At 44.3% G+C, this 14036-nt stretch overlaps 1 protein-coding gene across 1 annotated transcript in view; it reads right to left on the reverse strand.

Annotated features, from left to right (window-relative positions):
• Positions 1 to 14036, reverse strand: part of ANXA8 (annexin A8) — a 101824-nt gene that overhangs the window by 53003 nt on the left and 34785 nt on the right. Inside the window, exon 6 of the mRNA XM_030203155.1 lies at positions 5269 to 5348. Within this exon, the coding sequence (XP_030059015.1) occupies positions 5269 to 5348 (80 nt within the window). The remainder of the gene's footprint in view (positions 1 to 5268; positions 5349 to 14036) is intronic.

The raw sequence follows: 14036 nt of genomic DNA on the forward strand, positions 1-14036 counted from the left end.
CCTGGAACAAACTCCCTGAGCCCATACGCCGTGCCCCCTCCCTACCCATCTTCAAATCAATGCTCAAAGCCCACCTCTTCAATGTTGCCTTTGGCACCTAATCACTACACCTCTTCTCAGAAAACTTATCTACCCCAACTTGACATTTCGTCCTTTAGATTGTAAGCTCTTCCGAGCAGGGACTGTCCTTAATTGTTAATTTGTACAGCGCTGCGTAACCCTAGTAGCGCTCTAGAAATGTTAAGTAGTAGTAGTAGTAGTAGTAGTAGAGCTGAGGGAGATAGAGAGGTACATAGAGGAGACCTACAGGGATGTTGTTGTAGAGAAGTCCCACCTCCAGTCTGGTAGCCCTTGTGCTGCCCTGAAGGAGGGAGGTCTCCTAGAAGGAGAGCATCACCCTGGTGAAGTAGGAAGTACTCCTTTAGTCAGGACCTGCCCACCAGGGGATGTACTATCCTCTCGCACCGAGGATATGTCTCCGAGTGCTGCCCGGGAGGGAAAGGTTAGTACAGCTGTTGTAGTTGGTGATTCGATCATTAGGCATATAGATAGCTGGGTGGCTGGTGGACATGAGGATCACCTGGTGACTTGCCTGCCTGGTGCAAAGGTGGCGGACCTCACGCGTCACCTAGATAGGATTCTAGATAGTGCTGGGGAGGAGTCCGCTGTCTTGGTACATGTGGGTACCAATGACATAGGAAAATGTGGGAGAGAGGTTCTGGAAGCCAAATTTAGGCTCTTAGGTAGAAAGCTCAAATCCAGATCCTCTAGGGCAGCATTTTCTGAAATGCTACCTGTTCCACGCGCAGGGCCCAAGAGACAGGCAGAGCTCCAGAGTCTCAATGCGTGGATGAGACGATGGTGCAGGGAGGAGGGTTTTAGATTTGTTAGGAACTGGGCAACATTCTGGGGAAGGGGGAGCCTATTCCGAAAGGATGGACTCCACCTTAACCAGGGTGGGACCAGGTTGCTGGCATCAGCATTTAAAAAGGAGATAGAGCAGCTTTTAAACTAGAAATGGGGGGATGGCCGACAGTCGCTCAAAAGCGCATGGTTCGGGATAAGGTATCTTGCAAAGATACCTCACAAACAGGGAAGATAGGGTTTCTGGATAGTGAGGTTGCACAACAGACCATGGTAGGCCAGGTGCCCTTAAATACAACTAAAGATCAGACAAAAGATGGCAAATCAGTAGTGTCCGGTACTAAGCATCATGCAAATAGGAACAACAAACATATTCTGAAATGTCTATATGTAAATGCTAGGAGTCTAAGAAATAAGATGGGAGAGTTGGAATATATTGCACTAAATGAAAAATTGGATATAATAGGCATTACTGAGACCTGGTGGAAGGAGGATAACCAGTGGGACACTGTCATACTGGGAAACAAAGTATATCATAGTGATAGGGTGGACCGGACTGGTGGAAGGGTAGCATTGTAAACGAGAGCCTTGACTCAAGATAGATTACAAATTCAGCAGGACACAAATCACACCTTTGAATCATTGTGGGTTGAAATTCCATGTATAAAAGGGAAAAGGACGGTGATAGGAGTGTACTACCGTCCGCCTCGCCAGGATGAGCAGGTAGACGCAGAAATGATAAAAGAAATCGGAAATGCAAACAAAATGGGCAATGTGATAATAATGGGTGACTTCAATTATCCAAATATAGACTGGGTAAATGTAACATCGGGACACACTAGAGAGGTGCAATTCCTTGATGAAATCAAGGACAGCCTTATGGAGCAGCTGGTGCAGGAGCCGACAAGAGAAGGAAAAATTCTAGACTTGGTCCTTAGTGGAGCGCATGATCTGGTGAGGGACGTTATGGTACTGGGGCCGCTTGATAACAGTGATCATAATATGATCAGTTTTCATATCGATCTTGAAGTAACTATACACAGGAAGTCAAATACGTTAGCGTTTAACTTTAAAAAAGGAGACTGATAAAATGAGAACGGTGGAAAAAAAACTTAGGGGGACAACTGAGAGGGTAAAAACTGTACAACAGGCATGGACGCTGTTCAAAAATACCATCCTGGAGGCCCAGGCCAAACATATTCCACTAATTAGAAAAGAAAGACGAATCTCCAAAAGACAGCCAGCCTGGTTGAAAAGTGAGGTGAAGGAAGCTATTAGGGCTAAAAGAAATGCCTTCAGAAAATGGAAGCAGGAACCGTCTGAAAATAACAAGAAGCAGCATTAGGAGTGTCAAAGCAAATGCAAGGCGCAGATAAATAAGGCCAAGAGGGAAAAAACATAGCAATTTTTTTTTTTGGTATATTAAAAGCAGGAAGCCGGCAAAAGAATCGGTTGGGCCGCTGGATGACCGAGGGGTAAAAGGGGCGATCAAGGAAGACAAAGACGTAGCAGAGAGATTGAATGAATTCTTTGCTTCGGTCTTCACTGAGGAAGATTTGGGTGCGATACCGGTGTCGGAAATGATATTTCAAGCGGATGAGTCGGAGAAACTTACTGAATTCACGGTAAACCTGGAGGACATAATGGGGCAGTTCAGCAAACTGGAGAGTAGCAAATCTCCTGGACCGGATGGTATTCATCCTAGAGTACTGATAGAACTGAAAAATGAGCTTGTGGAGCTACTGCTAGTGATATGCAATTTATCCTTAAAATCGAGCGTGGTACCGGAAGATTGGAGGGTGGCCAATGTAACGCCCATTTTTAAAAAAGGTTCCAGGGGAGATCTGTGAAATTATAGACCAGTGAGTCTGATGTCAGTGCCGGGGAAAATGGTAGAGGCTATTATTAAAAACAAAATTACGGAGCACATCCGAGGACATGGATTACTGAGACCAAGTCAGCACGGCTTTTGTGTGGTGAAATCTTGCCTGACCAATTTACTTCAATTCTTTGAAGGAGTAAACAAACATGTGGACAAAGGGGAGCCGGTTGATATTGTGTATCTAGATTTTCAAAAGGCGTTTGACAAGGTACCTCATAAAAGGCTACAGAGGAAATTGGAGGGTCATGGGATAGGAGGAAAAGTCCTATTGTGGATTAAAAACTGGTTGAAGGATAGGAAACAGAGAGTGGGGTTAAATGGGCAGTATTCACAATGGAGAAGGGTAGTTAGTGGGGTTCAACAGCACAAAGAAAGTGGAAAAGAAACCAACGTCAAGAGATCAGTCCAAACCAAGGGTAAGATGCTCCAATAGACAATTTTATTTGGACCCTACACGGTCCGTGTTTCGGCTTTTAGAAAAGCCTTCATCAGGGGTCGATCAGTGAGTGCACAGAAAATGGAAGAAGGAACCATCTGAAAATAACAAGAAGCAGCATAAGAAGTGTCAAAGCAAATGCAAGGTGCAGATAAAGAAGGCCAAGAGGGATTACAAAAAAAAGATAGCATTAGAGGCAAAAAAACATAGTAAAAATGTTTTCGGTATATTAAAAGCAGGAAGCCGGCAAAAGAATCGGTTGGGCAGCTTGGAGAAGAGACGGCTGAGGGGAGACATGATAGAGGTATATAAAATAATGAGTGGAGTGGAACAGGTGGATGTGAAGCGTCGGTTCACGCTTTCCAAAAATCAAGGGCGTAGCCAGACACTCAATTTTGGGTGGGTCCAGGCCCAAGATGGGTGGGCAGAAGAACCCTGCCCCATCCCACAGTTGATTTAGTCTCTCCTTCTCTCACCTGCATACCATATGGTCTTTCAAACATCCCCCCTCTCCCACATACCTTTTAAATAGCAGATTTTCACCAGCAGTGAGCAGCAACTAATACACACTGCTCATGTTGGCCCCACAGCCTTCCCACTGATGCAACTTCCTGTTTCCGCATAGGCGGGAATACGTCAGAGGGAAGGCTGTGGGGCCAGTGCGAGCAGTATGTATCAGTCACTGCTTGCTGCAGGCGAAGATCTGCTATTTACAAGGTATGCAGGAGGGACAGATGTTGGGAGTTTTCAGCTGGTGGGGCTTGGGAATCTGTACCAGCCACATCATAGGTGTGCTGCTACTGGGTGGGTGTGAGCCCAAAGTGGTTGGGCCTGGGCCCATCCAGGCCCACCCTTGGCTACGCCACTGCCAAAAATACTAGGACTAGGGGACATGCGATGAAACTACAGTGTAGTAAATTTAAAACAAATCGGAGAAACTTTTTCTTCACCCAACGCGTAATTAAACTCTGGAATTCGTTGCCGGAGAACGTGGTGAAGGCAGTTAGCTTAGCAGAGTTTTAAAAGGGGTTAGACGGTTTCCTAAAGGACAAGTCCATAAACCGCTACTAAATGGACTTGGGAAAAATCCACAATTCCAGGAATAACATGTATAGAATGCTTGTACATTTAGGAAGCTTGCCAGGTGCCCTTGGCCTGGATTGGCCGCTGTCGTGGACAGGATGCTGGGCTCGATGGACCCTTGGTCTTTTCCCAGTGTGGCATTACTTATGTACTTATGTACTTGTATATATTCTTTCAGGACATCCTGAAATCCAGACTTGAGTTCCCCCCTCTCCTTTCTAAAAGGCATCAGTTTAGAAAGGGTTTATAATGGGTGTCCATTTAAAGCTGTACTTTTATCATTCAGAAAAGAATCCTTTTGTAAAAACAAACAAACAAAAAAAAAAGCAAAAAAACCCCTATTCTGGATTATGATAAAGATTTTGCAGAAGTCTCATATAATTTTCTTAACCTAAAAGTTTGAAAAGAGATTTCTCCTGGTTTTTAAATTGCAACCTAAACATGTCTCCATTTCACATTCTCTATTCTTGTTCCCCAGCTCATCTTCCCATTACATTCCTCCCTCAACACACCCTACTTCCCCCTGCTCCTCTCCCCTATGTATTGTCTTTCCAAATTACACACTCTCCTCCAACCCTATCCTAGCCAATCTCGGTAACCAACCACTATTTACATCAATCATTCTCTACCATCCTGTTTTGACTCCCATCCCCTTGAAGCTCTGGGGGGGGGGGGGCATTTTTTTAAATCCCCCTATGCATTATATAGATGCTTGTTGGTGGCATCACCTCTGGAACAGCTGTTCTGTTCTCTTTCAGCCTTACATGGCTCAGTGAGTTTTAACTGCGCAATGTCTGAATTCCTGCACTTTTCTCTCAGTCTTCAAGAACGGTGTGAGAATTTGGACAACACACAGTGCAGGCTCACTGCGAGCTGCATAATGAAGGGAGAAAACAGAATTTCTGGACAAAATCATAGCATCTGATGTTTCACCTCAGCTATTGACTGTAACATAGAAAGAGACAAAAACTGAGTAATCTAGAACAAAAAAATCCAAATGTACCTGAACGATTGCTTTCAGCAAATGCAAAAAAGATCCACTGGTATCACCTTCAAGATCCTTCATCAAAGTTGTGTGGAATTCTAAAAGGTAAAAAGAAGAGAGTTTAAGCCACACAGTGTGGTGGAGTAACCTTCCTCAGGAGTAAGTGTGGCAAAACAAATTTAAGAACCTGGCTGGCAAGGTTTGATTTTGAGAAAACATTCAGGTCAGTATTTAGCTAGGGCAGTCAGAGTTTCTTCTAAATATTGGCCACTGTGGCTGATATTCAGCTCCAGTATCTGGATGGTCGCTGGTGCTTTCTAGACTGTGGTGATATTTTGAGCACTATTTCAAGAGTTACCTGGATAACATTAGGACAACGTTTTTGCTGTTCAAACTTTATCCAGATAGTTATTTGGATAGTAGGCTGAATATTACCACTAACTAGATAACTTTAAAATCCTCCCCCCCCCCCCCAGCTCTGCTCAGGGACTACCCTAATTTGGCAGCTTCATCTCTAGTGGTAGAACCATGAGAATTCTACAAGAAATTGACTGCTGCCATTTTACACTCAAGTACTTGACAGAGCAGGAGCAATTAAGGATTGTTGCTGCCTGCCCGCCAGGATACTAGGTAAAGATTCGATAGGTACCAGGGAGGGAATAGAAGCAATTGAAAGGGGTTAGGAGCAGGAGTTGCAGTATGGTGCGATGTCAGTGGGGAGTGGGATTATAGAAGGATTTTTCCCCATGAGCCTTTAAGAGATAGCAGGCCTGATTTGGAGCCCGCTATCTACATTACTGGAGTCAGGAATATACAATATTCCTTACAGCAATGTTAATTTATATTTGCCATGGGGGTTACTAACCAGCTACTTTGCTGACTATTGGAAGTTCCCAGAAAACTTCTAGAGGTCATCTTACACATGAATATTCATCGCCAGAATCCAGCATGGCCCAGCACTAACTATCTGGGTACGGCCCGACACTGAATATCTGGGTTTAACACCAAAGTGAACGGCAAACGCACTGCCCGCCGCTGGCTGAATATTGGGACTTATATATTTCTATGTGTTTAGTGTGGGGGGATGAGGTGATGATGTATGTGCAGTATGTTTATATGCTAGTACTAGGGTATCTATTGTGGTGGTTTGTATATGATTGGTGAGGGTTTTTTTTTGAGGAATGTATATATTTTTGGGAGGTGGTTTAGCAAGTGTAGAGGAATAGCCTAGTGGTGAGAGTAACGGGCTAGCAACCAGAGAAGTCCAGTTCAAATCTTACTGCTGCTCCCTGTGATTTCAGGCAAATACTTAGCCCACCATTGCCTCAGGTACAAATGTAGGGTCCTTTTAATAAAGCTTAGTACATGCTAACAAAATTAGCAGAAACTAAAATTCTATATATGATGCCTAAACAAATGGCACCAGAAAAGCGCTATTTGATAAGCAGTGCTTAAAGTTAGGGTTTATAGAATAGCACTTACACCCGGGAGTCGCTCTTAACTTTAGAAGCGGCCATTTGCACCAACTGAAACATGGTGCAAATGTACATGCCTAAATTAGGTGTTTATCCCCCATATTCTATAACAACGCACATAAATGTTAGGATCACCCCCATTCCGCCCATGACCCTCACGTTTCTGGGCACCTTTTTTTTTACTCACTCATAAAATATAGGCATGTAAGTTCCAATTAAATCTAAATAGTGCCAAGAATTGCTTGCTAAGATGCCAGTGATTGGCAGTAAATAGCTCATTATTCAATGAAAATGTGCACACAATTTTTGGCGACTTTTATAGAATTAGGAGATAAATGCTAAGAAGCCTATAGGTATAAAATGGGCTTCGTAGGATTCAGCGCATTTTAAGCTTTAGTAAAAGGGCCCCTATGATTGTAAACCCTCCAAATGTAACTCACCTTGAGCTGCTACTGAAAAGGTGTGTGAGCTAAATATGAAAATGTGTGTGTTGTGGCAAGTGCTTGTGGGTTGTAAATGTGAGGTGTGGAGAACGTATGCATGCTTTCATGAGACAACCGGGGCATAGCTACAGGGGGCCACAGGGGCCTGGTCCCCTGCAAATTTCATCCAAGCCCCTGGTTTGGCTGGCGGGGGTCCCCGACCCCCACCAGCTGAAGCCTTCATCAGCGCTGGTCTGCGGCGCAGCCGCGTTTGCTGCCTGCTCTTCTTTCTTCTTGCTCCTTCTGTGCACGCAGCGTGCACAGGAGGAGCAAGAAGAAAGAAGAGCAGGGGGCAGGCAGCGAACGCGGCTGCACCACAGACCGGCGCTGAAGAAGGCTTCAGCTGGTGGGGGTTGGGGACCTCCACCAGCAAAGGTGTTTGTTTGTGAGGGGAAGCGGCAAGGAGGTGAGGAGGCGAGGCGAGGCAAGGCGGTGGGGGGGGGGGGGCGAGGAGGCGAGGCGAGGTGTGACGGTGGGGGGGTCGGTGGGGCAGCACTCAAAATGTGCCAACTTCGGGCTCTGGCCCCCTCCCACCGTGAGGTCTGGCTACGCCCCTGGAGACAACCAAATCAAATAGCAGGAATATGATTTCAAAAGTTCTTTCATATGAATCAGAAAAAACAATGCCAACAAAATGGCACCTCTCCCTTTCTGCATTTAATTCATGCACAATACAATACTGCTACATGGTTTATACATGGAATTAGAGTGGTGGTATTTTTCAAGATTGTCATTGCTTTTTCCTGATTCATTAAAAAGAATTTTTGAAATTATATTCCTGCTATTTGAATGATTGTTTTTTTTCATACAGGTGCTAAATGTTCCCTTTAAATAGTGATCTGGCTGCATCACATTTTTAAGTGTGTTTGTTCACTCAGAAGCAAATTGTACAGGATGAAACGTCAGTGTCAGGTTTTGTGTGTGACCAACATGACTTTCTACCTTTAGACATTGTGGACTTTTCGTGAATAAATTCGTTTTGTGCTTTAGACATTGACACAATTTATAGACTCAGGAATAGAATCATCCTGCACCTTTGATGATGGTGTACTGCTTTCTTTTTTTGCTGGACATAAGTGATTGTTTTATTATATTGTTATAGTAAACAGATTTTTGGACTGATATTGTTTTCATTGCAATTATAAAAATCAAACCAATTTCAAAGAGTTGGCAAGAGATGATTCCTCAGAATTTGTGGTGCTGTATGTTAACGGTTTTAAGCTGTTAACTAATTGTTGTATTTCTACACATGCTTTGTATTGATATCAATACTATTAATGAAATATTGAGATACTAGTAAAAGAGGCCCGTTTCTCACACAAATGAAATGGGCGCTAGCAAGGTTATCCTCTGAGAAAGTGTGTGTGTGAAAGAGAGAGAGTGTGTCTGTGACAGAGAGAGTGTGTGTGAGACAGTGTGTATTAGACAGTGTGTGTATAGAGAGTGTGTGTGTGTGTGTGTGTGTGAGAGAGAGAGAGAGAGAGTGTGTGTGTGTGTGTGAGAGAGAGAGAGAGAGTGTGTGTGTGTGTGTGAGATACAGAGAGAGAGAGTGTGTGTGTGTGTGTGTGTTATAGAGTGTGACAGTGTGTGAGAGACAGAGAATCGCCCCTCTCCTCCCCCCCTGTCCTCCGAGTTCCAGGCCCGCCCATCCCTCCCTCTCCTCCCCTCTCCTCCCCTCCGAGTTCTAGGCCCCCCTTCCCTCCGAGTTCCATGCCCCCTCCCTCCCCTCCCCTGCGAGTTCCATGCCCCCTGTCTTCGAAGTTCCAGACCCCCGCACCTCCTTCCCTCTCTCTCTGTCACTGGCAGCCCGGAAGGGCGGGACCAGAGGCAGAGCTGAGACAGAAGGGAAGGCAGTCTGAAGCGCCGTGCGTGTTCGACTTCAATGCTGCCGGCGTACCCCGAGGTAAGAACTTTTAAATTACAGCTGGCATGCAGGAAGGCTAGGGGCAGGCGCAGGACTGTGAGAAGAGGGCGGCCAACGCAGGTCGGGCTGCCACTGAGAGAGAGAGAGAGGGAGGGAGGTGCAGGGGTCTGGAACTCCGAAGACAGGGGGCATGGAACTGGGAGGGGAGGGGGCGTGGAGGGAGGGGTTGGGCCTGGAACTCAGAGAAGAGGTGGGGCCTGGAATTCGGAGGACAGGGGTAGAGGGAGGGGGGCGACCTCCAACGTTCTTTTGGTGGCTGGTGCTGGTTTCGCTTTTCTCTCATTGATCCGCCGTCTGACGTCATCATGTTCCGATGCGATGGCGGACCAATGGGAATTGTGTTACGAACCCAGGCATCCAGACACAGAACTTTAGAGGTGCAAATTATTATATAGGATAATAAAGTCAGTATTTGTGTTATACTGATGTGGAGCAGCATTTTAGAAAGAATGTCTAACTCAGAACATGGACATCCAAGTCAGAACACCACAAATGGACATCCATTTCACATGTATTTTAGAACAGGACACAGCCTTTTCTAAAATACATGTGAGGTGGACATTCATGTACTGGAAATGCCCAAAATGAACATCTATTTTACAAACTAAAATGTCCCAAATTGTGAACAGGAAAAACAAGGGACATGGATCTCTTTGTGTCAGCAGAGGAACATCCATCTTATAAAATGGCCACACAGAAATCCATGCAGAGGAGAGGGGTAGCCTAATGGTTAGAGAAGTGGCTTGAGAATCGGGGACCTAGGTTCAAATTCCACGTTGGCTGTTTGTGATGTATTTTTTAGTTGTGAGCCCTCCAGGAATAGAAAAATATCTACTGTACCTGAATGTACACCATTTTAATAGCCTTCAGGCTTGCAGGTGTCTTATATAGTCACATACAGTAGGTATATTTCTGTCCCTAGAGGACTCACAAGAAAAAAAAAAAGATTTGAACCAGGGTCCCAGTCCATTGCACTAACCATTAGGCTAATCCTCAGATATACATGCTGCCCTCTTAAGAATGTGCATACCTGAAACTGTCATAAAGCCTGGTATTCTTTGTCAGTTTCACATACGGGGGGGGGGGGGGGGGGGGGGGCAGCAACCACTGGGAGATTAAGGAGGTTCTGTGCCTTAATCCCTCCAGGAGACAGCTGCTCAATCAGAGCACCTTTCTCTATAACCTGGACTTGACAAGAATCAGGTCTAAATAACAACGTCCATTATTTTAGACTTGGACGTCCTTTCCCCGTCTGTGATCGGAGTTGGATGTCCATATTTTGGGCAATAAACAGATCAGCAATCCCATCATCCATTTCATCAGTGAGTTTACACCAGAGATAGCCACTCCAATTCTTCACTAAAACCTTTCGGTATAACTGTGTTTAATCATTCATCATTGTTCTTTATACTTTAAAAAAATGTTCATAATCCTCTTTTTGCCAAACCTGATGAACTATATCAATCATGTCCCATCAAATGTCGATAGGCTTATGATGTTGAGTAATCCAGTGAGTAACTAATGGAGCATTTATGTTCTCAGTGCCAATTTGAGATTTGTGTTTATTCAAATGATGTCAAATTACACCAGTTGTTTTTTCACACACACCAACTCAAGGGACAGATGATGATATAAATTGGATGGATGGTAAATGTTTAAAAGAACAATGATGAATTTATACATTAAACAATATTATACCAAATGGCCTTAATGAAGAATTGGAATAGTTATCGCTAGTTTACATTAATTGGCCATGTTGCCATATTAATTTAGTAGTTTTCAATGGATGTTGGATTGCCATAAAGTTTGATAGAAATAGTCTTATTCTGGACTGGACATTAAGAATATGAATTTATTCACAGGAGCTTTTCACTGATGCAGCAATGCAAAATATGGTATTATGTCAGACAATAGTCTGTATAATTCTTGAAACAGTATTTTTTGACTACCTGCACCCGGGCGGGGGGTTCTTTTGCGGGGGGGGGTGTCCTTTCGCTGGGGGGGTGGGGGGCGCGCTGCATCCGGGGGGGGGGGGGGGCTGCACCCGGGGGACGGGGCACATCGGCGATCCGCCCCGGGTGTCAGCCCCCCTAGGAACGCCACTGCCGCTGTCGTGGACAGGATACTGGGCTCGATGGACCCTTGGTCTTTTCCCAGTGTGGCATTACTTATGTACTTATTTAAAAGTAGTGCGCATATTTTTATTTAAAAAAAAAAAGTGGACCTATGAGGAAGTGTGGTAAGACATGAGTGAAAAATCCCTTTATTGTACATCTGATGGTCCAGCACAAATTATATGTGAATTGATTTTTCATCTTGTGGTTGGTTTATAATATAAAATTTTAATCCAATAGTAAAATCATTGCATTACTTTAAATAAATGACTCTTCTATTAGCTCAAATGCTTTTTCTGCATTGAAGGAGTGCATTCTGAGTGCAGTTATTGGTTTAGCCATGTAAGTAAGATCATAGAACAGTCTCATGTTAGGTACTTTTACTAAGGTGCACTAACAGATTTAGTGCACTCTAAATGCCACACAGCCATTTTATACCTGTGGGCTGCATTTCATTTAAGACACACTAATTTGTTAGTGTATGCTAAATCTGTTAGCGCACCTTAGTAAAAGGACCCCATTGTCACCAATAAAGTGTCCTTTCAGGAAACCTAATTGGTTTTCATGGAATAACAAATCTAAGACTATAATCTAGCTTCTAACATTTTGGTTAATAATTTGTTGTCATTATTTAACAACGAAATAGGTCTATAATTTTGTGTTGTAACAGGGTCTCTTTCAATTTTAGGAATTAACTCTGTATTAGAAACAGCAAAGTTTCTGATTAGCTTTCGAAGGTTGCCCTTCTTCGTCCGACTGGAAATAACCAAATGTTGGTAGATGACAGTATACATAAGTGAAACATCAAAGCATTTCAGTGACAGTCTAACAGGATGGGGGTGGATAGGTGAGAGACAGGAAGAGTCGGGTGGATGAGGGACAGGGAGATATGCATGGAGATAGGAGGGTGAGAAAGCAGCACAATTTTATAGTTTATAATGGGCTAGAAAACCCAGATCTTTGTTAAGTCCTTTCTGGTGGGTGTCAAAATATTTAATCATTCTGACTTCAAAGGTCTTAAGTTCCTGTATTGTTTTAAAGTTCCCTTTCAGGATTCTTACCATGAAATCACTGGTACAGTGTTCTGGTTTTGTAAAGTGCTGCCCCACAGAGGTGACATCCTGATTGGTACTAGCATTTTTCATATGATGTCTATGTAAATTAAATCTGTGCTCAAAACATCCAAAATTCAAGTGGGGAATATAGCTTCCCCCCCCCCCCCCCCCTGAAAATGGCCACATGAAAGATGCTGTTATCTTTTTTGTTAATTTTCAAAAGAAAGAAACAAATAAAAAATGAACAAAATCAAGCCACTGGATCTAGGAAGAGCTAACATTGTTAGTAGACTGGCCACACAAACATCCCGGCAGAGCAGTGGGACACTGCAGTGGACTTCATATCTCACCATTACCCCCTTATATTGTATGGTGATCCCTCAAAAACCCACCAAAAACTTACTGTACTCAACTATACACCACTACATAAGTACATAAGTATTGCCATACTGGGACAGACCAAAGGTCCATCAAGCCCAGCATGCTGTTTCCAACAGTGGCCAATCCAGGTCACAAATACCTGGCAAGATCCCGAAAAAGTTCAATACATTTTATGCTGCTTATTCCAGAAATAAGCAGTGGATTTTCCCCAAGTCAATTTAATAATGGTCTGTGGACTTTTCCTTAGAAAGCCATCCAGACCTTTTTTAAACCCTGCTAAGCTAACCGCCTTTACCACATTCTCTGGCAATGAATTCCAGAGTTTAATTACATGTTGAGTGATGAAACATTTTCTCTTATTCATATTAAATTTACTATTTTGTAGTTTCATCGCATGCCTCATAGTCCTAGTATTTTTGGAAAGAGTAGACAAACAATTCATTTCTACCCGTTCCACTCCACTCATTATTTTATAGACCTCTATCATATCTCCCCTCAGCCGTCTTTTCTCCAAGTTGAAGAGCCCTAGCCACTTCAGCCTTTCCTCATAGGGACGCGGTCCCATCGCCTTTATCATTTTTGTCACCCTTCTCTGCTCATTTTCTAATTCCACTGTATCTTTTTTGAGATGGAATGACCAGAATTGAACACAATATTTGAGGTACGGTCACACCATGGACCGATACAAAGTCGTTATAACATCCTCACTTTTGTTTTCCATTCCTTTCCTAATAATACCTAACATTCTATTTGCTTTCTTAGTCGCCACAGCACACAGAGCAGAGGGTTTCAACATATCATCAACAACGACGCTGAGATCCCTTTCTTGGTCAGCGACTCCTAACATGGAACCTTGCATTACGTAGCTCTAGTTTGGTTTACTCAGTGGCGTACCAAGGGGGAGCGGTGGGGGTGGTCCGCCCCGGGTGCACGCCGCTGGGGGGTGCTGCAGCGTGCACCTGTTGGCTCCGAGTTCGCTAACTTCGCTCGTTTGCTGCAGCTCCCTCTGCCCCGGAACAGGTTACTTCCTGTTCCGGGGCAGAGGGAGCTACAGCAAATGAGCGAAGTTAGTGAACTCGGAGCTGACAGGCACGCGCCACGGCACCCCCCCCCCCCCAGCGGCATGCACCCGGGGGAGGTGTCATTTTGCAGGGGGGGCCGCGCTGCACCGGGGGGGGGGGCACATCGGCGATCCGCCCCGGGTGTCATCCAGGCTAGAACACCACTGGGTTTCCTCCTTCCCATATGCATCACGTTACACTTCACATTAAACATCATCTGCCAATAGCCCTTATGTATGCAAGTGTCACCTATATGTGGGTACAATAGGTTTTTGGTGGGTTTCCAGGGGCTGA

Source organism: Microcaecilia unicolor, chromosome 5 (assembly GCF_901765095.1).
Source record: "Microcaecilia unicolor chromosome 5, aMicUni1.1, whole genome shotgun sequence".
Taxonomy (NCBI): domain Eukaryota; kingdom Metazoa; phylum Chordata; class Amphibia; order Gymnophiona; family Siphonopidae; genus Microcaecilia; species Microcaecilia unicolor.